General features: G+C 44.5%; 1 protein-coding gene across 3 annotated transcripts in view; it reads right to left on the bottom strand.

Moving 5' to 3' along the window:
- Window positions 1-23854, bottom strand: part of LOC112219683 (integrin alpha-1) — an 81169-nt gene that overhangs the window by 234 nt on the left and 57081 nt on the right. For 2 of the 3 annotated variants that reach the window (XM_024381162.2, XM_024381164.2), the window contains 20 exons: window positions 22162-22306; window positions 20953-21095; window positions 19461-19604; window positions 18929-19189; window positions 18516-18646; window positions 17227-17402; window positions 16839-16984; window positions 13769-13876; window positions 11745-11821; window positions 11442-11568; window positions 10628-10708; window positions 8519-8595; window positions 8315-8404; window positions 8080-8188; window positions 4047-4160; window positions 3741-3845; window positions 3555-3659; window positions 3361-3456; window positions 3148-3261; window positions 1-2941 (listed from right to left, as the gene is read on the bottom strand). The exon at window positions 1-2941 is cut by the window's left edge and continues 234 nt beyond it. In XM_024381162.2, coding sequence (XP_024236930.1) covers window positions 2882-2941; window positions 3148-3261; window positions 3361-3456; window positions 3555-3659; window positions 3741-3845; window positions 4047-4160; window positions 8080-8188; window positions 8315-8404; window positions 8519-8595; window positions 10628-10708; window positions 11442-11568; window positions 11745-11821; window positions 13769-13876; window positions 16839-16984; window positions 17227-17402; window positions 18516-18646; window positions 18929-19189; window positions 19461-19604; window positions 20953-21095; window positions 22162-22306 — 2409 coding nt within the window. In that variant the 3' untranslated portion in view covers window positions 1-2881. The remainder of the gene's footprint in view (window positions 2942-3147; window positions 3262-3360; window positions 3457-3554; window positions 3660-3740; window positions 3846-4046; window positions 4161-8079; window positions 8189-8314; window positions 8405-8518; window positions 8596-10627; window positions 10709-11441; window positions 11569-11744; window positions 11822-13768; window positions 13877-16838; window positions 16985-17226; window positions 17403-18515; window positions 18647-18928; window positions 19190-19460; window positions 19605-20952; window positions 21096-22161; window positions 22307-23854) is intronic. The other variant, XM_024381163.2, reaches the window with a different exon arrangement.

The following is a 23854-nucleotide window of genomic DNA, read 5'->3' as shown; positions in this document are numbered from 1 at the left end:
CTCAAACCTGCTCCTGGAGAGTCAAAGTAATGCAGGTTGTTATGCAACCTTAGCGCCATCACACCTGATACAACAACCCCTTGAGACAGACTGTTAACATGAATGTTATTAAATGACAAATCGAGAAGCTGGTCAGCACACACAAATTTGGTTCTGGGTTTCAGAGTACGGTTACTGATTCAACTCATCCGTAATCAAATCTTCATCGGCTGACTCCATCACCGCCGAGCTGTGACAAATACGTTCTCCAGAAGGGGACAGGATGGAGGATCGCTGTGTTAACATTATCTTACACATTGGACAGACATTTGATCTTTATTACTTGTGCTTTCAAAAGTGATGAGTGTCTCTTATATACAATGCAACGTATGCAAAATATGGGAACAAAATGCAGATAGATTCAGGAGGAGAATAAGCCAAGGTGCATAAATATCAAAAGGGGTGAGGTGCAACTCACATTCACGAGTGTCACATGGTGAGGGTGATTTCAAACCTCTACCGGTCCGTCATAGGCTGTCAAATCACCCCCAGTATGTGACTGTCAATCGCCCAAGTTTCCCCGATTTTGACAGTCTTCATGACAAACGTCTTTTTGTTCGGCGCTACTGTCAAATGAAGACATCAGGAATCAGGTTACACTCCACTGAGAGGCTTTCTGGGTGACTGTAGGCTGCCTCACGAATCAATCTCCCAAAATAAGAAAAGACAGAAAAGAAAACAAAAATCTTAGCGGATGGAGGCTAAATGAATCTAGTTCCAATGCACATTCTGTTGGACATTTCGATTTTCGATCAAAATATAAGACCAATATTTTTATTTTAAAATACTACGTTTGTTTGTTTTATCTAATTCAGATGATGTCAAAGCTCCATATACTCCATATTATTAAGGCCGAACATACTCATTATACTATCACCATACTATCATACAGTACGTAGCACCTGAGAAACATTGGAGCAAATGAGTTATTTTCTCTCTATTACTGACACATACACTCTTAGAAAAAAGGTGCTAAGTAGAACCATACAGGTTCTTCAGTTTGTCCCCATAGGGGAACCCCTTTCGGTGCTGGGTAGAATCCTTTGCAAAGAACCCCTGTATATGGTTCTACCAAGAACCGTTTTATCATCATCATCTAAAGGTTCTTCCTTTTATCTTTGGAGGGTTCTTCCTAGTACCCTTTATGAATGGTTCCACCAGCCTTATTAGCCTTCACCTTTAATTATTTATGACAATATATTAGATATATCATAAGGCCTTTCTTTAAGGGCCTAGTTATACCAGAACACAGTGGTGTTAGGAATCTCCTGGTTTACATGCCACATCAGGCCTGCAAGTCACATTATGCTGGCTTGCAAAGTGATGTGTAATTCCTATTGGAATCCAGCCAGAGTTAGGATAGCCAACAAGTGGAATTATTAAATCAGCCCCAACCTGCATTCAGAATGACTGCCAGGGAGGGGAAGTCTGATTACTGAGACTTCCTCAGTCATCTAAACTGGAACAACCATCTAAGTAACGAATCCAACAGATTGGATCAGTTTAGAAAACAGTATGTTATTTATCTTTGTGTAGCATAAAATGTATTAGCCAATCAATGTACATGCAAAAACAGAGATATTACAGTAAAAAAATTTTAAAAATATCCCTGCATGCTGGGAAATACTATATATGGCTCTATGTACAACCCTTCTTGCCTTTCTTCCAAAAATGGTTCTTAGCATGTTCAAGTTTCTAGGTAGAACCCTTTGCCTTACAAATAACCCTTGACTTCCGAAAAGGGTTCTTCTGATCAAAAATGGTTCTTGGTAAAAACCCTATCCCTCTGCAAAGAACTCTTTTGGAACCCTTTTTTTCTAAGAGTGTAGGGCCTTCTTGATACATGCTGGATTTATGTCCGTTTTAGCTTAAATTCTAGGAACTGTTGCAAACAACTTTATGTAGAAGCTTTACATTCACTTACATTAACAGCACAATCAAAGGTTTTCCTAATACTGTAAAGGTGCAATCTGTAACTTCTCTACCCCCATGTCGTGACAAGACAAATGAAAGTATTTATGTCAATAGCATCTATTCCTCCTCTTCTTTTATACAGAATATATTCTTTTGGTGGGATACACCTCTTCACTACTCGGAGGAACATTTTTGTAAAACACACAACAACAACAATCGACCTTAGACACTGAGCTTATAAGACTAGAACGTTTAGCAAATGTCAGTGTGTCAAAAGCAAACGTTCTGCTTAGAAGATGAGGAATGTGCCCAAATGGAATTAATAACACGTTTTAAGATATACCATAGGTTGACAGTGTTTCATTAAAAAAGTATCAAACAACTAGGACACAGGATTCGAACCCATTGCAGATTGTCTGTGCAAACCCACCAGAGGTCACGTGGACTTGGGCAACTTTGGTTTAATGCCATATAGTCTGGGGTGTTTTTAGTGGCATTGGGATGTTCTAAGTAAACCTGAGAATGTTTTGTTCTGTTGTAATAAAGCTGATAAGGTTGTGGCATCATATGATCAGTTCTGAGTCAGGATGCCAGACATCTAGGTCTTCTGATGTCTCTTCTAGCTTAGGTCCTTAAGGTCTTGGTACCCAAGTTGGATAGACGGAAGACCACAGTGTACAAGTTCAATGTTTCCCAAGGCTTCTCTTTCCACTGAACCCGGACCAAGTTGTTATTACGTCTGGTAGACCATGTTGTTCATATAGATGGGCCATATCACTTTCAGGTGAATAGGTTGGTGCAGAACCAATCTGACCTGATGGCATTCAGGTGAATGGGTTGGCATTTCCCACGGTATCTCCTCTCACTGACCTGATAACAGACCTAAAGGCAGTGGGGCACAGACAGACCTACAGGGTGGTGGGAAGGGTTAATTCTTCATGTCCTCCTTCTCCATGTCCTCCATGGATTTTCTTTTGAAAAATCCAGCCTGGTAAACGGAGCAAAGGAGAAAACATGGATTTACAACCCAATTCAATCCAAGTCTGAAGTTTGATTTGGATTTGAATGGAAATGGATTTGGATGGATTTGAAAGTGTATCAACACATGTTGAACCTCTCTATAATGCAAGCCTGTGCTATGTTATCTCTTCCCGATTGACACAAGCAGACAGAAGGTCGTGAACACCCACATACCTTCCATAGGGCGATGATGACCAGTGCCAGAATGAGAAGTCCTATTAGGATGCTGACTATAATGATCCACAGCGGTATACCTCCCAAAGCCTCTTTAGACACCTGGATCTTCACCTGAGATAGAAACGAGAGTCTTACACGGCCCAGAAAACCAACAAAAAGGACAAGCAAACACATCAAATCGCATGAAAATGTATAGGTCATTGCGCTCACATCTCTGGCGTTATTCGCGGTGCTCAACATGAAGAGATCCATGTTCTGGTTCTCCAGGGTGGCATGAACTATCATATGAAGGCTGGTGAACTCTGCCTGCTCAGCAAAGAATTGAATCAGATGAGTGAATCAGAATCAGTTAAAAAACACAATCATTCAATCTTTCATTCAATCAATCACTCCATTATACTCACTTTGATAAAGGTGGGCTTCCACACCCTGAAGGTAACATTGACCTGGCTGTTGTTGACGTGAGGGATGGAGCAGTCAAATGACTCACATGGGTGGTCCTTACAGCCCTGCAAAGAAGAGGATACACACTGTGAGACACACGCACAAGCGCAGACGCACACACACACACACACACATTGTTGACTCACCACCAGGAAGTCACTGAGGGTCTCTTTTTTAAGGTTGAGAGTGTGGACATTGTTGTGGTTGATCTTTAAAGGGTTAATCAGATGGCCGGCATGGCATCTCACATCCTGTGGGAGACAGACAAGATCCACCGACAAATCAACCATCAGTCAATCCATCACATTGGATCGAGTTGATCCACACCACTAAAATTCTGCAGTCTGGTTGACTTCACAGTGTGATTATCTGTTGACTGGCAGAGAACCCTGTGCAGAGTCTCCCTCTATGCTACAGCACATGTACCACAGGGAGAGAGAGAGAGGACTTACCTGTGAGGAGGTGACACGAGTCAGGTAAAGCAGGATGTTCTCTCTGGGAGAGAGGTACGGGTACTTCACCCTTAGCTTCAGAGGAGGAGTCGCCATATCCACATCCCGATTAATCTGGAGGTTAGAGATACGGTTTAATAGCGGGAGCCGGGTTCACCGAGATTTGCCCCACCCAAACTCATTCTCGTTTCAGGGGATAAATGATGAGAAACTGGTCAATTGTAATGAATGATTTCTATGAGCAGCGTGATGGAGCTGTTAAAAAATACGTACATCTGAATCTGTCTTCTCTGCTGCCTTCTCTGCTCTGATATCTGCATGATCAATGATCAACACTCAAGTGTGTGGTTGTGAGTGTGTGTGCTGTTGTAGCCCATTTACTTGCAGAAAGTCGGCATGAATTCAAAGTGCTGTATGCGACCACGCCATGCAGACAGCAAGCAAGGCCCACAGGCTATACAGATCGTCGCTCAAAAAAGGCCTACAGGCTATACAGATCGTCGCTCAAAAAAGGCCCACAGGCTATACAGATCGTCGCCTTCAAAAAAGTCCCACAGGCTATACAGATCATCGTTCAAAAAAGTCCCACAGGCTATACAGATCGTCGCTCAAAAAAGGCCTACAGGCTATACAGATCGTCGCTCAAAAAAGGCCTACAGGCTATACAGATCGTCGCTCAAAAAAGGCCTACAGGCTATACAGATCGTCGCTCAAAAAAGGCCTACAGGCTATACAGATCGTCGCTCAAAAAAGGCCTACAGACTATACAGATTGGCCTAGACGGCCATAGCCTATAACTAGACGGCCATAGCCTATAACTAGACGGCCATAGCCTATAACTAGACGGCCATAGCCTATAACTAGACGGCCAAAGCCTATAACTAGACGGCCATAGCCTATAACTAGACGGCCATAGCCTATAACTAGACGGCCATAGCCTATAACTAGACGGCCATAGCCTATAACTAGACGGCCATAGCCTATAACTAGACGGCCATAGCCTATAACTAGACGGCCAAAGCCTATAACTAGACGGCCATAGCCTATAACTAGACGGCCAAAGCCTATAACTAGACGGCCAAAGCCTATAACTAGACGGCCATAGCCTATAACTAGACGGCCATAGCCTATAACTAGACTTCCTCAACAAAATAGTGTGGTGATATAGTCACCACAATAGTTGATTCAATTGCAACAAGTACAAAAAGAAAATGTTATATTCACATGTATATTTCTCCCATTTACATGTTCCATTTTCCCCCCTGGGATTATAGGCTTTTATTTATTTTATTATTATTTTAATTTTTTTTACCCCTTTTTCTCCCCAATTTCATGGTATCCAATTGTTAGTAGCTCCTATCTTGTCTCATCGCTACAACTCCCGTACGGGCTCAGGAGAGAGGAAGGTTGAAAGTCATGCGTCCTCCGATACACAACCCAACCAAGCCGCACTGCTTCTTAACACAGCGCCATCCAACCCGGAAGCCAGCCACACCAATGTGTCAGAGGAAACACTGTGCACCTGGCTACCTTGGTTAGCGCGCACTGCACCCGGCCCGCCACAGGAGTCACTGGTGCGCGATGAGACAAGGATATCCCTACCGGCCAAACCCTCTCTAACCAGGATGACGCTAGGCCAATTGTGCGTCGCCCCATGGACCTCCCGGTCGCGGCTGGTTGCGACAGAGCCTGGGCGCGAACCCAGAGTCTCTGGTGGCCCAGCTGGCGCTGCAGTACAGCACCCTTGACCACTGCGCCACCCGGGAGGCCCATAGGCTATGCTTTTAAATAGCACTTCCGGTTTGAAAAGGAATACCGGGATGCCCAGTAATTTCATGCAATTTTCTAAGGGAAAGAAAATTGCTAAATTCTCTGAAAAAAAGTATTAAACCCTAGTCAGAGAGAATCAGTAAAGTCAGAGGTCTTTCAGTCACAATTGAATCACATTTTAATTTCTTCAAAAGCTGAGGCAACTCAGAATACGTGTCTTACTTTTGGGTACCACTTGGCCATATCTAACCAGGTCTTAGTCTCTCACCAGACTCAGGGCACTCTGACTAACCTGGTCTTAGTCTCCCACCAGACTCAGGGCACTCTGACTAACCTGGTCTTAGTCTCCCACCAGACTCAGGGCACTCTGACTAACCTGGTCTTAGTCTCCCACCAGACTCAGGGCACTCTGACTAACCTGGTCTTAGTCTCCCACCAGACTCAGGGCACTCTGAAACCTGGTCTTAGTCTCCCACCAGACTCAGGGCACTCTGACTAACCTGGTCTTAGTCTCTCACCAGACTGGGCACTAAACCTGGTCTTAACACCATGGCAGTAACCTGGTCTTAGTCTCAAACTCATGGCACTACAACCTTCTTAGTGACTCAGATCTGATAACCTGGTCTTACAAGACTGATGCAATACTAACCTGGTCTTAGTCTCCCAAGACTCAGGGCATAAACTAACCTGGCATTAGTCTCCCACCAGACTCAGGGCACTCTGACTAACCTGGCATTAGTCTCCCACCAGACTCAGGGCACATGACTAACCTGGTCTTAGTCTCCCACCAGACTCAGGGCACTCTGACTAACCTGGTCTTAGTCTCCCACCAGACTCAGGGCACTCTGACTAACCTGGTCTTAGTCTCCCACCAGACTCAGGGCACTCTGACTAACCTGGTCTTAGTCTCCCACCAGACTCAGGGCACTCTGACTAACCTGGTCTTAGTCTCCCACCAGACTCAGGGCACTCTGACTAACCAGGTCTCAGTCTCCCACCAGACTCAGGGCACTCTGACTAACCAGGTCTCACCAGACTCAGGGCACTCTGACTAACCTGGTCTTAGTCTCCCACCAGACTCTCACTCTGACTAACCTGGTCTTAGTCTCCCACCAGACTCAGGGCACTCTGACTAACCTGGTCTTAGTCTCCCACCAGACTCAGGGCACTCTGACTAACCAGGTCTTAGTCTCTCACCAGACTCAGGGCACTCTGACTAACCTGGTCTTAGTCTCCCACCAGACTCAGGGCACTCTGACTAACCTGGTCTTAGTCTCCCACCAGACTCAGGGCACTCTGACTAACCTGGTCTTAGTCTCCCACCAGACTCAGGGCACTCTGACTAACCTGGTCTCACTATAGTATGAAACATGGTGTTTCCATCATCCACATCTATACCATGGTAAAGGCAACACCATGGCAGTACTGGCATACTTCAAATCATGGTACATTTCCATGATTCAGATCTATACCTTTTTACAAATGATGCAATACCACGGTAATAAGTGATAAATAGATGTAATACCAAGGTACATAGTAGTACCGTGGAACATATTGGTAAGAGATGTCTTACTTTTTCGGGCACACCACTTGCCCATATCTAAACAGGTATTAGTCTCTCACTAGACTCTGACTAGCCAGGTCTCACTAGACTCTGACTAACCAGGTCTCACTAGACTCTGACTAACCAGGTCTCACTAGACTCTGACTAACCAGGTCTCACTAGACCAGGTCTCACTAGACTCTGACTAACCAGGTCTCACCAGACTCTGACTAACCAGGTCTCACCAGACTCTGACTAACCAGGTCTCACCAGACTCTGACTAACCAGGTCTCACTAGACTCTGACTAACCAGGTCTCACTAGACTCTGACTAACCAGGTCTCACTAGACTCTGACTAACCAGGTCTCACCAGACTCTGACTAACCAGGTCTCACTAGACTCTGACTAACCAGGTCTCACTAGTGTATGTACAGTACCAGTCAAAGGTTTGGACACACCTACACATTCAAGGGTTTATCTTCATTTGGACTATTTCCTACATTGAATAATAGTGAAGACATCGAAACTATGAAATAACACACATGGAATCATGTAGTAACCAAAAAAAGTGTGAAAAGATCCAAAATATATTTGAGATTCTTCAAATGTCTTCTTTTTGCCTTGATGCCAGCTTTGGCCACTCCTGGCATAGTAAAGATCAAGAAAAACTCTGGAATGCGTCCGTGTGTTCAGACTTTGGACCGGTGCCGCATGTCTTACCGTGTAGCTGATCTTGACCTCTTCTCCTATCACACTGGTGCCGTTGAAGACCCTGGGGTGCTGCTCTCCCTCTTTCACTATGATGTGGTCCTCCTTCATGTGCCTGTCACTGAGAGACGGAGGAATGAGGAAAGGAGACGGAAAGATTTGGTAAACGGTCGAACGTTTGTTTTTTTTTGGAACCTGTGCAAATAAGAATGCGCTGCATGTGTTGCAGGCGCTTGTCTGTACTCACGTTGTGAATCTAAGTCCAGCCTCGTACTTCACAGGGATGGAGATTCTCACAGAGTTATCAAAAAGGGTGCTGTTCACTTCGTCGCTGTCACTGTAGTAAGGGGAAAGCCGTTGCATTAGAATATTGACGTTACGATACTTCTTTGATCGCTCGTGTATTACCTGTTGTCGTTTTGATTCAGTGTGACACCATGGCTTACTGTACCTGGTTGCAGTTACGTTGATCTGAATTTCCTTCCAGATATGTGCAGGGTTGACTTCAAACAGGATCTTAAAGACCTCCTGCAGAGAGAGAACAAGCAGACACATCAGCGGCCTGAAGTCCATAGTGAGTCTAATGGTATGAGCATAGATATGTATTATTGCAAAATTTTGCAAGGATTGTCTTATATATACAGTCCCAGTCAAAAGTTTGGATACACCCACTCATTCAAGGGTTTTTCTTTATTTTTTACTATTTTATACATTGTAGAATAATAGTGAAGACATCAAAACTATGAAATAACACGTATGGAATCATGTAGTAACCAAAATTGTTATGCAAATAAAAATCAATTTTATATTTGAGATTCTCCAAAGTAGCCACCCTGCCTTGATGACAGCTTTGCACACTCCTGGTATTCTCTCAACCAGCTTCATGCATTTCAATTAACAGGTGTGCCTTGTTAAAAGTTAACTTGTGGAATTTCTTTCCTTCTTAATGCGTTTGAGCCAGTCAGTTGTGTTCTGACCAGGTCGGGATGGTATACAGAAGAGAGCCCTATTTGCTAAAAGACCAAGTCCATATTATGACAACAGCTCAAATAAGCAGTCCATTTCCAGAACTTTTCAAAAACAGTCAAGCGCTATGATTAAACTGGCTCTCATATTATGACAAGAACAGCTCAAATAAGCAATTAGAGTTAACTGTCTCTCATGAGGACCGCCAAGGAAAGGAAGACAGTTACCATCTGCAGAGGATTACTTTATGAGGACCGCCACAGGAAAGGTCAGTCAGAGGATAAGTTCATTAGAACATTTCCAGAACTTTTCAAAAAGATCAGTCAGTCTCTCACGAGGACCGCTATGAGAGGATTAAACTGGCTCTCAGAGGATAAGTTAATTAGGACTCGAGGACCGCCACAGGAAAGGAAGACCCAGAGTTACCTCTGCTGCAGAGGATAAGTTAATTAGAGTTAACAGTCTCTCACGAGGACCGCCACAGGAAAGGAAGACCCAGAGTTACCTCTGCTGCAGAATATAAGTTAATTAGACTTAACAGCCTCAGAAATTGCAGACCAAATAAATGCTTCACAGAGTTCAAGTAAAAGACACATCTCAACATCAACTGTGTCAATTTCTGCAAAGAAACCACTACTAAAGGACACTAATAATAAGAAGAGACTTGATTGGGCCAAGAAACATGAGCATTAGACCAGTGGAAATCTGGCCTTTGGTCTGATGAGTACAAATTTGAGATTTTTGGTTCCAACCGCCATGTCTTTGTGAGATGCAGAAATTGGTGAATGGATGATCTCCGCGTGTGTGGTTCCCACCGTGAAGCATGGAGGAGGAGGTGTGATGGTGTGGGGGTGCTTTGCTGTCTGTGATTTATTTAGAATTTAAGGCACACTTAACCAGCATTGCTACCACAGCCTTCTGCAGCGATACACCATCCCATCTGGTTTGCGCTTAGTGGGACTATAATTTGTTTTTCAACAGGACAATGACCCAACACACCTCCAGGCTGTATAAGGACTATTTAACCAAGAAGGAGAGCGATGGAATGCTGCATCAGGTGACCTGGCCTCCACAATCACTCAATCTCAACCCAATTGAGATGGTTTAGGACAAGTTGGACTGCCGAGGGAAGGAAAAGCAGCCAACAAGTGCTCAGCATATGTAGGAACTCCTTCAAGACTGTTAGAAAAGCTTCCCTCATGAAGCTGGTTGAGAGAATGCCAAGAGAGTGCAAAGCTGTCATCAAGGCAAACGGTGTCTACATTGAAGAATCCCCAAAATATATTTTGATTTGTTTAACACCATTTTGGTTACTACATGATTCCATGTGTTATTTCATAGTTATCATGTATTCACTATTATTCTACAATGTAGAAAATAGTAAAAATAAAGAAAAACTCTTGAATGTGTAGGTGTGTCCAAACTTTTGACTGGTACTATATATTTACAAAAAAATATATGGAGGATTGGAAATGATGCAGACAATTACATTGATGGAAGCTACAATCTATCTGCAATTTTAAAGCTGATCCACCCCCTAAAAATATTTAATCAATAAAAAAAATAGATATATATTTATAAAGAAACGTCTTACCTCTACATTGCTTTTGAGGAATGGATATCCCACAGCACACTCAACTTTGGTATTATTTAGACTACAGTCTTTTTCTTTGGGCTGCGGAGTAAAGGGAGAGATGTCAAAACATACTGACAGAAATTATGAAATTAAATTTGGATGTTCAAGACTGTAGAAGTTGAACGAACTGCAAAAAAATCACTGAAGCTGGAGACTCACATCTCCCTCACTAACTTTAAGCACCAGCTGTCAGAGCAGCTCACAGATCACTGCACCTGTACATAGCCCATCTGTAAACAGCCCATCCAACTCCCTCATCCCCATACTGTATTTATTTATCTTGCTCCTTTGCACCCCCAGTATCTCTACTTGCACATTCATCTTCTGCACACTTATTTATATTGCTTTTAATCTTTTTTAATTAATTTATCTTATGAACACTTTGTTCTAGCTAGCTATTTGTGTAGGTAGCGATCAAGTAAATGCAATGATCGAGTTACTCGTCTTGTTATTGTTTTAAGTATTTTGCTTGTAGCGTGATTTGTCTGTCTAATTGCCATATTGTAATTACTTCGCCACCATGGCCTATTTATTGCCTTAACTCCCTTATCTTACCTCAATTGCACTCACTGTATATAGACTTTTTTGTTTTCTTTTTTTTCTCTACTGTATTATTGACTGTATGTCTTGTTTATTCCATGGGTAACTCTGTGTTGTTGTATGTGTCGAACTGCTATGCTTTATCTTGGCCAGATCGCAGTTGCAAATGAGAACTTGTTCTCAACTAGCCTACCTGGTTAAATAAAGTTATAAAGACAGCGAGGAACCTCACCTCGACCTTGACGTAGTTTATGTTTTCAGTAAAGCTCAGCATAACTTTGGTGTTGTACGCATTGTCTTTGCTGTTTCTAGTGGTGATCAGAACGTGGAACTTCTCCTTGTTCGCTTTAATCACAAGACTGCAAAGAATAGGAAAGTTACTACCGTAGCAGGGTAAATGTAATTTGGGCATTTCAACTGAAGCAACACAAGGGGGCGCCAAAGTACAATTCAAGGGCAACATAATTGCTACTGAACTGTCACATAACTGTTGACAGTTTGATGGACTGAAGGAATACAATCATTGTGATAATACCTTTGTATACTTGGCACAGCCTTCAGCGATAGGTCAGCTATGCACTTGTCATCGGTCCCACAGTCCACCAAAGGAATCTGAATGACATGGTACAAGAAATACAAAACATGTACAAGACAGAACTAGCAAGAAAGCAGTCAAAAACCAATTCACTTGCTTAGTAGTTGCGTCAAGAGACAGTGAATTGTCTCTGTTCTTGTTTGCTTTTGACTGAAATAGTGAAATGCATTCCTAACATTTGATCAAGATCAAGTGTCTGCTCCCAAGAATGACAATCTGGGATTTTATACAATGTCTTAGGGAAAACGTAGCGCCTTCGTGTGATAACTATGTGTGTGTGTGTGTGTGTGTGTGTGTGTGTGTGTGTGTGTGTGTGTGTGTGTGTGTGTGTGTGTGTGTGTGTGCACTCGTGTATTTGTTCCAACACCACGTCCTGTTACTGTATAGTGAGGGCACACTCCTCTAGTGTAACAGAAGAGCATCCTCCATGACCCTGAGTAGCATGTTGTACCAGAAACACTGTATATAACAGTGTGATAACTATGTGTGTGTGTGTGTGTGTGTGTGTTCCAACACCACATCCTGTTACTGTATAGTGAGGGCACACTCCTCTAGTGTAACAGAAGAGCATCCTCCATGACCCTGAGTAGCATGTTGTACCAGAAACACTGTATATAACAGTGGAGGCTGCTGAGGGGAGGACGGCTCATAAAAATATCTGGAAAGGAGCGAATGGAATGGCATCAAACACATGGGAACTCATTTCGCTCCAGTCACTACCACCAGCCCGTCCTCCCTAATTAAGGGGCCACCAACCTCCTGTGGTTGACGAGATGGTATTGTCTCTGCTCTAATAATAGTAGTCGTCCCAAAGACGGGAAGGCAAGTGGTCAGCTTATCAGTCAGTTTATCGGTCTGCTTATCGGTCAGTTTATCGGTCAGTTTATCGGTCAGTTTATCGGTCTGCTTATCGGTCAGCTTATCGGTCAGCTTATCGGTCAGTTTATCAGTCAGTTTATCGGTCTGCTTATCGGTCTGCTTATCGGTCAGCTTATCGGTCAGTTTATCGGTCAGTTTATCGGTCAGTTTATCGGTCTGCTTATCGGTCAGCTTATCGGTCTGCTTATCGGTCAGTTTATCAGTCAGTTTATCGGTCTGCTTATCGGTCAGTTTATCAGTCAGTTTATCGGTCAGTTTATCAGTCAGTTTATCGGTCTGCTTATCGGTCTGCTTATCGGTCAGTTTATCGGTCAGCTTATCGGTCAGTTTATCAGTCTGCTTATCGGTCAGCTTATCAGTCAGTTTATCGGTCAGTTTATCGGTCTGCTTATCGGTCTGCTTATCGCTGTATTCCTGTGTGAACAGATGTTGACGGGAGTGGACCCTCTCACTTCGCCGCTTCCTCTCTGGTTGTACTGAGAGTGGTGCGGTGTGTTTGATAGCATGAGAACTCAGGCCTGAGAACCAGTGAACACGTGCTAACTTTACTAAACAGACATGTAACTTGGATGTAATCGCACTCTGTTGTGTGTTGAGGAATTTGAGGCTTCAAGGAATCCCTGTTCTACCACCGCGTTATTCTCCAGCCACATGTTTTGGCTCTCCGTCCGTCTGGCAAATAGCTCATAAGAACTATGTGTGTGTGGGAGCGCCACTATGGAAACAGGACAACTGCCTGTCAGTGTTTTAAAGCTCATAAGCCTCTTATATGAACTAGTGAAGGATGGAGGACAGCTGTTGCTGATGATAAGTGCTGCAGAGAGCATGACTGTGTAAAGTACTGATTACTGACTTCTCTGCTCACACATTGCATATTCACCACTGTATTATGTGATAGCTGAGGTATAATCCAATCAGTAAGGTAGGAAATCAATGTGTGCACACATGTTAGCCAGTGAGGGCCTCTAGTGGCTACAGAGGGAAGCAAGCCAAGGTATACAAAATTCATGGCAAGACAAAAGTTACTGGTGTGTGTGTGTGTGTGTGTGTGTGTGTTAAATCTGGCGCAGTGTGGTTTATTTTACCGTTTTGTTAAGTGACGTTGGTAGATCTCCATCCAGGACGGGACCCGTGTCCTCAGCCAGGCCAAACTCTAGGGAGACCATGATTGGGTCTCTGAAGTCCAATTTAGCCTAAAGGGAGGAGGGGCTTATGTAATTACATGTGCAATGTATCCAGGGCCATCATGCACCATTTATTTTAGAGCGGGACATGATGTAGGTGAGGAGGGAGGGAGGGAGGGAGGGAGGGAGGGAGGGAGGGGAGGGAGGGAGGGAGGGAGAGAGGAGAGAGAGAGAGGGAGGGAGGGGAATCAGGGGTAATTTGGCATTTTTCAAACATCTGAAACAGCTTTACCTGTAAGCTAGAGACATAATCGTTATGCCCCATTCTATGTAAAAAAAAAAAAATATATATATATATATGTCTATTTCTCTGCATAGGTTATCTAAGTATACCTCTTTATACCTGTTCAACTGTCATTTTAGCAACATTTCCAGCAGGCATGTCAGCTAAAATAGTTAGACAAGCTAATCTAACTTGAGCGATAGCCTGAAATGGCTTGGTGGCTAGTTATGAGTTTGGGAGACTGGGAACCTATCTATCTGGCTAGCTAAAGCTAACTTCATCCAATTGCTAGGTGGCTAGTATTACAGAGAAACAACTAAATATTTTTTGGTTTATGTATTCATCAAGAAGGAAACAAGAGGCTACGTAGCTTGATCAAATTCATTTACAAACGTACCTCCTGCCCTTCACCGGCTGCTAAAAACCGAATCGAACACGGTGTGTGTGTCACTCCACACTCTCTCTCCTCCTCCACTGAAGATACTGTATGCACTAGAGCAGGGATGGGCAACTTTGATGGGGGTGGGAGCCACCAAAAATCTGAACTCATCATGACGGGCCGCAGTAGACTAGCAGGTCTGTGTACCTACATCCATTCCCACATATACAGTCAGAGCTGGCCCTAGCCTTTTGGGTGGCCCTAAGTGGGACCCCCCCCCCAACAACTTGCATTCAAAACATTTTAGCGACCCCCTTCCTGACAGCGGAGGGTTTTCATTTCCTGTAATTCTATCGGCACCCTCCAACCATCCACCAGCTCTCCCTCATTCTCTCCCATTTCTTGTCTCTCTTTCAAACTCCTCTCCTCTCTCAAATATGCCTCTCTACCCATCTCTCTCCAACGTGCCGATCTCCCTCTCTCATCCGCTTTCTCTTTCTCCCTCCCCTCCATCGCCTCCTCTCCCTACCTCTCTCTCCACCGCTCTCTCTCTCTACCTCTCTCTCTCTGCACCTCTCTCTCCACCTCTCTCTCCACCCCTCTCTCTCTCAGAGGTCCTGCGGGTAGTTTAATAGTCATCGTCAGGGCATTCTCTTCACCTTGCTTTGATCAGTAAAGCGCCGGTTCTGGTTCCCATTACAGTCAAGGTCTGTCATTTAAAAGCTCTCTTCTTTTCATCTGGTCTCCTCACTAAAACCGTATAATGTACAACTATCTGATACAAAACAACCAATAGAACAATTAACAATCAATGTAAAGTGAATCTATTTTTAGGCCACTTTTAAGCTGAAATGTTTGTATGTACAGTAATGGGCCTTTTGTAAAAGTGGTTGTTTTCCCTTTGATCAAGGGAGGGAGATATTTCTCCACTTTCATGTTAAGAGCGTTCCTACCCAACCTGGACTCAGGGATAGACGTAACACAGTAAATGTAAACTGTCTCCCACCATTTCGTATAATATGTTACGAATTGCAATTATGAATTTGCAAAACGTATGATATGTTCCAAATTCCACTTTGTTGTGGTTAACGTTAGCTTGGTGGCTAACATTAGCTAGGTTAGGGATACTAAAGTTGTCTGTGATGTGACTCGAACACGCAACCTTTGGGTTACTAGACTTTTACATTACACGCCCACACGTCCATCCTCCCCGATCAACTTCCTTCCTTTCATTTTTGACTTAAGTAACCTTCCTTCTTATGTAACCATACCAAATGTACACTCTTGGCAGCTTTTTTTCTATCTACCTTAAAGGGTTCTTCGGCTTTCCCCAAAAGAAAACCCTTCGAAAAACTCTTTTTGGTTGCAGGTAGAACCCTTTCCAACCTGGAACCAAAGAAGTTCTACCTGGAACCGAAAAGGGTTTTCCTATGGGGTCAGCCGAAGAACCCTTCTGGAACTCTTTTTTTCTAAGAGTGTAACATAGGCGAATCACAGATTCACGTTCAATAGGTTACGTCTTTGAGGCCAGGTTGTCCTACATTGAATAAATACCAGAGCAACTAGGCTCCATACTATACATCCATCCACTACATCCACTAGCCAGTCTCTTGAGGAGGTCTACTGAGATACTAATGGCCCACTGAGATACTAATGGTCCTTTAGGCTGGGCCCAAATCTGTTTGTGCTGTTTTGCCTAAATGTAATGGTCATTATCATGTCAAACATATGATAGTTGATACGAGTTGGCTATAAAGCATAAAAACCAGGCTGGAACCAGGCTGATTACGGTAAGGCACTTGTCTTTCACTGCGCTTTATCTGACACCATCAGAATTACAAACTGAAGCCCATTTCCCCTCTCTAGTTCAAAATCTGTAGCCAGTAACCCATTTAGCAATGTTCTACTAAACTATGTAAGAACAGGTGTTTCTCTCTCCCTCTCTCCCTCTCCCTCTCCCTCTCTCCCTCTCTCCTCTCTCTCTCTCTCTCTCTCTCTCTCCCTCTCTCTCCCTCTCTCCCCCTCTCTCCCTCTCTCCCTCTCTCCCTCTCCCTCTCCCTCTCCCTCTCCCTCCCTCCCTCCCTCCCTCCCTCCCTCCCTCCCTCCCTCCCTCTCTCCCTCTCCCTCCCTCTCCCTCCCTCCCTCCCTCCCTCCCTCCCTCCCTCTCTCCCTCTCCCTCTCCCTCTCCCTCTCCCTCTCCCTCCCTCTCCCTCTCCCTCTCCCTCTCCCTCTCCCTCTCTCTCCCTCTCCCTCTCCCTCTCCCTCCCTCTCCCTCTCCTTCTCTCCCTCTCCCCTCTCTCCCTCTCTCCCTCTCTCCCTCTCTCCCTCTCTCCATGTGGACCAGGCTGGGTGAGGAAGGATTTACTTGCCTTCATGGCAAATAAATGCTCCACACACAGATTGTCTATGATCTTGGCGGTGGCCTGGGCCTTCCTCTCACTTTTCTCGTCTATGTTGACAAACGCAGCCCTCGACTTCGCCCTCAGAGAGTCCAGCGTCAGGCTGTACTTAATGGCTGAAACACAACAAACACCAGTCATGATAAGGGTTGCAAAACTTTCCCAAAATGCCTAGTTTTTCTATAAATCCTGGTTAGGGTTAGCTACAGCAACCTCAAAATGAAAGCTTTCTATTTTACTCCTTTTTACTGTTCTTATCGAGAGTCCGCTTTAATTCGCTGCATATTATTGAAGGAGGTTTACACTGTAAACATGTCAACATACTGTATGAAAGGAAAGGGGTTGATCAGACTCTCACCTGTGCCCGAGTTAGTGTCATCCTTCTCAGACTTGACGCTGTAGCTAAAGCAGACCCTGGTCTTCACACACACAGTTTCCCTCCCGCCCAACATGCAGCCTTTAGAGGGCTGCTGTAGGTTGATCTTGCTCGGGTCAAAGGTCATGTTGGCATAAAGCTCAGCAACATCCTTGGACCTGGATGACAAACAGCAGATTTCTGCAGCGTTGGAAAACACCTGGGAACTCGGGAAACCTAATGACGTCAGTGATCTTCAGGTGGGAAAGTCAGAGCTCTAGAAAGAGGCCCGAGTTCCCGACTTGGAATTCCGAGTTGGATGACCGGTCAAATCGATTTTTCCCAGTCGGTGCACATTTTTCTCCTAGTTCCCAGTTGTTTTGAACACACCGAAGTTGGAGATTTCCCAGTTCCCAGTTGTTTTGAACACGGCATTAGCACATGGAACTGGCACATTCAAGTTACAAAAGTGAATGACCTGTGAATTAAACTTAATTACTACACGTTTCCAACAAAGGAAAACTGCTTCATTCCTTTAAGTAAATTCCCCCAAATAGAACAAATGAAGCACATTATTGATGTCTTCCATGAAAAGAGGTTTGCGACCGCGCTCTAAACCTCATCGCGGGCCCATGGCAGCTCTACAAAGGAATCCATTATGACGGAGGTCACTGGTTTCCGTGGCGTAACTGAGTTCTACAGCTGCAGTACCAAACTGTTAGCGCCACAGTTAGCGTCCACTGCCATGGACGCTCTGGAATCAGGGAGTGACACTCCAACAGTCTACAACCCCGCTCTGTTAAGCAGAGGTCCAAGAGCCCAGGAGGAAGAGCTGCCAAATCATGTTTTAAAATCTTTGCCTGCTGGGATTTGGAGTTTTTCACACAGCCCTGGTCAACCCCGGTCAGCTAGGCTGAGTGGGTGTGAGGGATCCCTGGATGGGGGCCCTGTGGTGTGTAGAGAGCTCAACTCTGTTATATGAGATGGGAGGAAAGGAGTGAAGAGGGTTCAGCTCCATGAACTCTATGAGGAGAGGAGGGCCAGGGGGTTTGAACATAGAGAGGAGGGGGTTGTTGGTTCAAATCCCGAGAGGGATACAGCTGTGTAAACCAGAGTGACAGTCTTTGATAGATGAGCTAAAGATATAATAATACAGTTGTGTGAGATATGAGGTTACTGCTATTACTAACAGTTCAAGTGGAGTGCTAGAGTGAGTGTGTGTGTTCCTGCTTACATGCGCGGCATGAATTTTATGTTTTGACTCTAAAAACGCAGAGGCACTGAACACTCACCAGAACAGAGAAGCGCCTCCCAGACCTCCGATGGTAACGTCTATGATTCCATCTCCGTTCAGGTCCATGACTCCATGGATTGACTGGCCAAAGAATTTAGTCTTCACTCCGTCTCCAGGACCTGGGATACGCTGAAACCACACCAGCACACACACATTCAGAGGTCGAACAGGAATACTTCTACGGTATCTACTGTAACTGCATATCTACTGCAGAGTGTCCATCCACAAACCACTATCCCACACATTGATTACAGATGAGGACCAGTGGTGGCTGGTGGAGGGAGAAATCTGAGCATATGGTTCACATGTGTTCCATTCCTGCCATTAGAATGAGCCCGGCCTTTGACTTCTGGTGACACCAGACTCCACAGACGGGGAACAGCCTGACCACCTGGCCTTTTCTTTCTTCACCTGGACGTATTTCTCCTTGATCGTCTTCTTGGCTCCGTGGTAGATGTAGACGGCTCCTCTGTGGTCATTCTCGAACGGTGCCCCGATGGCCACGTCCCGGTTCCCGTCCAGGTCCAGGTCGCTGACCTCGGCGATGGCGGTGCCGAAACGGGCGCCACACGGGTCATTCGTGCGAACGTTGGTGCAGCCATGGGAGTGGGCCGAGGTACAACACGTCTGGTTGTCCGGCTTCAGCGTGGCCTGGTGCTCAAACATGCCCTTCTGGAGGTGTAGGGTGATAGAGAGAGAGAGAGGGAGAGAGAGAGAAAGAAAGAGGAAGGAAGGGGGGGGGGCAAATGTTTGAGCATCATCAGACCCTTGTTCTAATCCAATGCCATCTTTTTTTCTAATGAGACTTTGTATTGTAACAGACAAACATCCCCGAAGTCTGATCTCCAACTAGATATTCACTTATTAACCTTCACGGAAATTCATTTTTGATTGAACTTAATTTACGATGACAGGTCAAAGACACACACAGTGCACCACACACCTCATTGAGTTTGAAGACGTACACCTGTCCCTGTTCCTCCCTCTCTGGGCCCATGTACATAGGAGCTCCCACCAGCAGGATGTCTGTGTACGAGTCCTGGTCAACATCCACCGTCTGGAGAACGCTGCCAAAGTAGGAGCCAATCTACAAGGAGACAGACAGGATCCATAGAACGGGCGTGGAACTTCTAATCCTGGATTATATAGTCCATGGGTCAAACGACATTATAACCACTCAACCGTAAATCCAAATACATGCTTTAATATAAACCTTTACTTGGCCTCTTCTCAATTCCATGCTCAAAATGAAGTAGAAATACTGCATGATCTAATGCCTTGACATAAGTGAACTCTTTGCGTGTATCTCATTTCTATCTAATGCATACCAAAGATGTCCTAAAACTATTTCTTGTTGCATTGGTTAAAAAAAACTATGTATAGTCTCTTCCCACACCCGCTGTGTCTAACCACATTAACCCGCTGTGTCTAACCACATTAACCCGCTGTGTCTAACCACATTAACCCGCTGTGTCTAACCACATTAACCCGCTGTGTCTAACCACATTAACCCGCTGTGTCTAACCACATTAACCGCTGTGTCTAACCACATTAACCCGCTGTGTCTAACCACATTAACCCGCTGTGTCTAACCACATTAACCCGTGTCTGTGTCTAACCACATTAACCCATGTGTCTAACCACATTAACCCATTAACCCGTGTCTAACCACATTAACCCGCTGTGTCTAACCACATTAACCCGCTGTGTCTAACCACATTAACCCGCTGTGTCTAACCACATTAACCCGCTGTGTCTAACCACATTAACCCTGTGTCTAACCACATTAACCCATGTGTCTAACCACATTAACCCGCTGTGTCTAACCACATTAACCCGCTGTGTCTAACCACATTAACCCATGTGTCTAACCACATTAACCCGCTGTGTCTAACCACATTAACCCGCTGTGTCTAACCACATTAACCCGCTGTGTCTAACCACATTAACCCGCTGTGTCTAACCACATTAACCCGCTGTGTCTAACCACATTAACCCGCTGTGTCTAACCACATTAACCCATGTGTCTAACCACATTAACCCATGTGTCTAACCACATTAACCCATGTGTCTAACCACATTAACCCATGTGTCTAACCACATTAACCCATGTGTCTAACCACATTAACCCATGTGTCTAACCACATTAACCCATGTGTCTAACCACATTAACCCATGTGTCTAACCACATTAACCCATGTGTCTAACCACATTAACCCGCTGTGTCTAACCACATTAACCCATGTGTCTAACCACATTAACCCATGTGTCTAACCACATTAACCCGCTGTGTCTAACCACATTAACCCGCTGTGTCTAACCACATTAAAGCGTTTTACAAAGCAACTACAGTGCATAACGTAAAGATGTTGCTTGTAACGCATCGTGATGACGGTGGTGGAAGATGGATGGCGGATGGTTTGAGGATTGGTCACCTGCTCTCCTTTCAGCACTTGTGTGACTGTGATGTGTTGCCCATCCAGTTTGTACACGATGACTCTGCCTGTGTGGTTGTGCCGCGGTGCCCCCGTGATATATAATACACCATTAGGAGTTGATGCCGACTGCACATCATAACCTGCACGGTGGGCAGATACACACACACAGTTCAGGACCACAGCATAAGGACACAGAGTCTCTATTAGAGGGTGATTTGAGTACATTGGTCTCCTGGCATTAGTTTAGTTTAGTCTCATTGTTAAGAGGAGGCAGACACACACACACACAGTTCAGGACCACAGCATAAGGACACAGAGTCTCTATTAGAGGGTGATTTGAGTACATTGGTCTCCTGGCATTAGTTTAGTCTCATTGTTAAGAGGAAGCAGACACACACCAGAGAACAGAGAGGAGTGTGTGTGCTCAGTGTTTGTCAGTGTTTGTGTTCGCCCGGTCTGAGACGAACAGCCACCCAGATTGTTCTCCGTGACACCTTTTTTAAATAACATTATTCTTTAATCCCACACAGCGTCTTCCCTACAGCCCGTAAAAGGTAGTATGAGCGGAGATGTAGGCTACTGTAAGCCCTGCGGGTCTGTTATTTCAGTTGGAGTATAAGCATATCTGCGTCCCAAATGGCACCCAATTCCCTACATAGTGCACTACTCTTAACTAGAGCCCTATGGGCCCTGGTCAAAAAAAAGTGCAGTATAGAGGAATAGGGTGCCAGTTGGGACACAGACCATGTCTACTGTAGAGTAATGGGGCTGGTAGTCCACCATGCTACCCTGGGCTGTTTATACAGGAGCTGGAAGGCACTAAGGACTTAGCCCACTGTCCAGTTTCCAAAGTGTCAGTACAGGTTGTTATTGTGCAGGTTGTCATTGTACCATAATCTAAATAAGAAGCTGTTCTTCTCAACTGTCTTCAATTCAAATGCCATGCGTGGAGTGACTCATATAAAACAGTAGGTCTAGACTTACACATAGATAACTACAGCAACAGAGGACAGAATTCAACGTCATAAAACAGCCATGTTAAATGAAGGTTTAAAAAGGTAAATAAATACAGTGGCATCCATGCGGGTGGTTTGTCTGGTCGGGCCTGGACTTTACCCACGTACCCCACCAGGCTGTGTGTGTGTGTGTCGTTTGTACTTACCCACGTACCCCACCAGGCTGTGTGTGTGTGTCGTTTGTACTTACCCACATACCCCGCCAGGCTCTCCTTCCTCTCGTCCAGGGGGTCATGGAAGTCTGCGTTTAGGGGAACCATGGTACCCTGGTCTGTGTGCATAACTACTGTCCCGTTCCATTCATACGCTCCCACTGCTCCCAGCATCACACCCTCCTATGAATGAATGAATGAATGAATTGTATTTAACAACTATAAAATACATTTCCCTCAGCCATGTGAGTACAACAATATGTACAGTATCTGTCTTCTCAATAATCCTGTTTTTCCAAACCTACACACCTGTGACAGACATCATTTTGTATTAAGGAATATAATAACGTGTATTTACAAAGCCCTTTTTACATCAGCAGATGGCACAAAGAGCTCATAGAGAAACCCAGCCTGAAACCCCAAATAGCAAGAAATTCTGATGTAGAAGCACGGTGGCTAGGGAAAAACTCCCTAGAAAGGCAGGAACCTAGGAAGAAACCTAGAGAGGAACCAGGCTCTGAGGGGTGGCCAGTCCTCTTCTGGCTGTGCCAGAGGTCAGCACCTCAGGAGTAAATGTCAGTGGGCTTTTCATAGCCGAGCATTCAGAGGTCGAGACAGCAGGTGTGGTAGAGAGGGAGGGAGAGACAGAGAGGGCCGAAAAAAAGCAGGTCCTGACAAGAGCACATTGTTCCTAATACAACAATGCACACATAAAAAAATTAAAGAGTCAGATGAGACAACAGCTCATAGAGAAACCAGAAAGCTAATCTTCTGTCTTAGTAATGTCGTCTTCTGTGACAGCATGGGCAGTGATATTAAGGGCCTCCATCCAACTCTTTGGGACAATTATGCTACAGCACAGGAAACAGGAAGAGACCCCCCCCAGGAAGTGGAAATGCTCATTTGAGTGAAGGCTGAACAGACCAGTGACCACAGTGAGAAAGACCACTGTCACAATGCAGGCAAGTCAACTAAGAACAGATTCATATTCGCAACAACGATATCAAGTCTGAATGCAATACAGTGTCAAGTAGCCATTTCCCCCACAGAACCCTGTTTCATGAATACAGGAAGACAGGACAGGGTAAAGTATTTCACAAGATGGAACTGGGTCGTCCCACAAAATAAGTGCCTTTTGGGTCCATTTGTTTTAATATGGTGAAACTATTCCTTTAAAAAAATGTTTTTCAAAAGAAACAGTGAACATCTAATAGTCAATTCAATAAAAGCTGTTGTTTTGTGGTGGGAAACTGAGCGGGTTGAAAAGAACATGTCAACCCTGTTGCCCATAGATAAACAGGCTACGAATGTTTTAGCGATTACGTTGTTTTTGTGTGAAGCTTGCATTCCATTGTCACCCTCTGTTGCCCACAAAACGCTTCCATTAGCTCTGTCGCAATGGGATTTTTGGCTGATTTAAGAACAAATTGTCAACCATTTTACAGTCAACCTTGTTACTTTATATGGCAGTTAACATGCACTTACTATAGTCATTTTTTATTTTATTTTACCTTTTGAGATGGGAAAACATGCTTTTTATTAAGTTGAACATGTGTTCTTTATGACAGAATGTAAAAATAAGGTGAAACCAAAAGTTTAGGTAGAACCCTTTTGGTTCCAGGTAGAACCCTTTCCACCAAAAAGGGTTCTCCTATGGGGAGAACCGAATAACCCTTTTGGAACCCTTTTTTTGTAAAATTGTAGCGCATGTTCACTCCGACTCATCGACAG

This window comes from Oncorhynchus tshawytscha, linkage group LG20 (assembly GCF_018296145.1).
Source record: "Oncorhynchus tshawytscha isolate Ot180627B linkage group LG20, Otsh_v2.0, whole genome shotgun sequence".
In the NCBI taxonomy this organism is placed as follows: domain Eukaryota; kingdom Metazoa; phylum Chordata; class Actinopteri; order Salmoniformes; family Salmonidae; genus Oncorhynchus; species Oncorhynchus tshawytscha.
The sequence above is the reverse complement of the archived record's forward strand: the minus strand, read 5'-3'. Positions and strand labels throughout refer to the sequence as shown.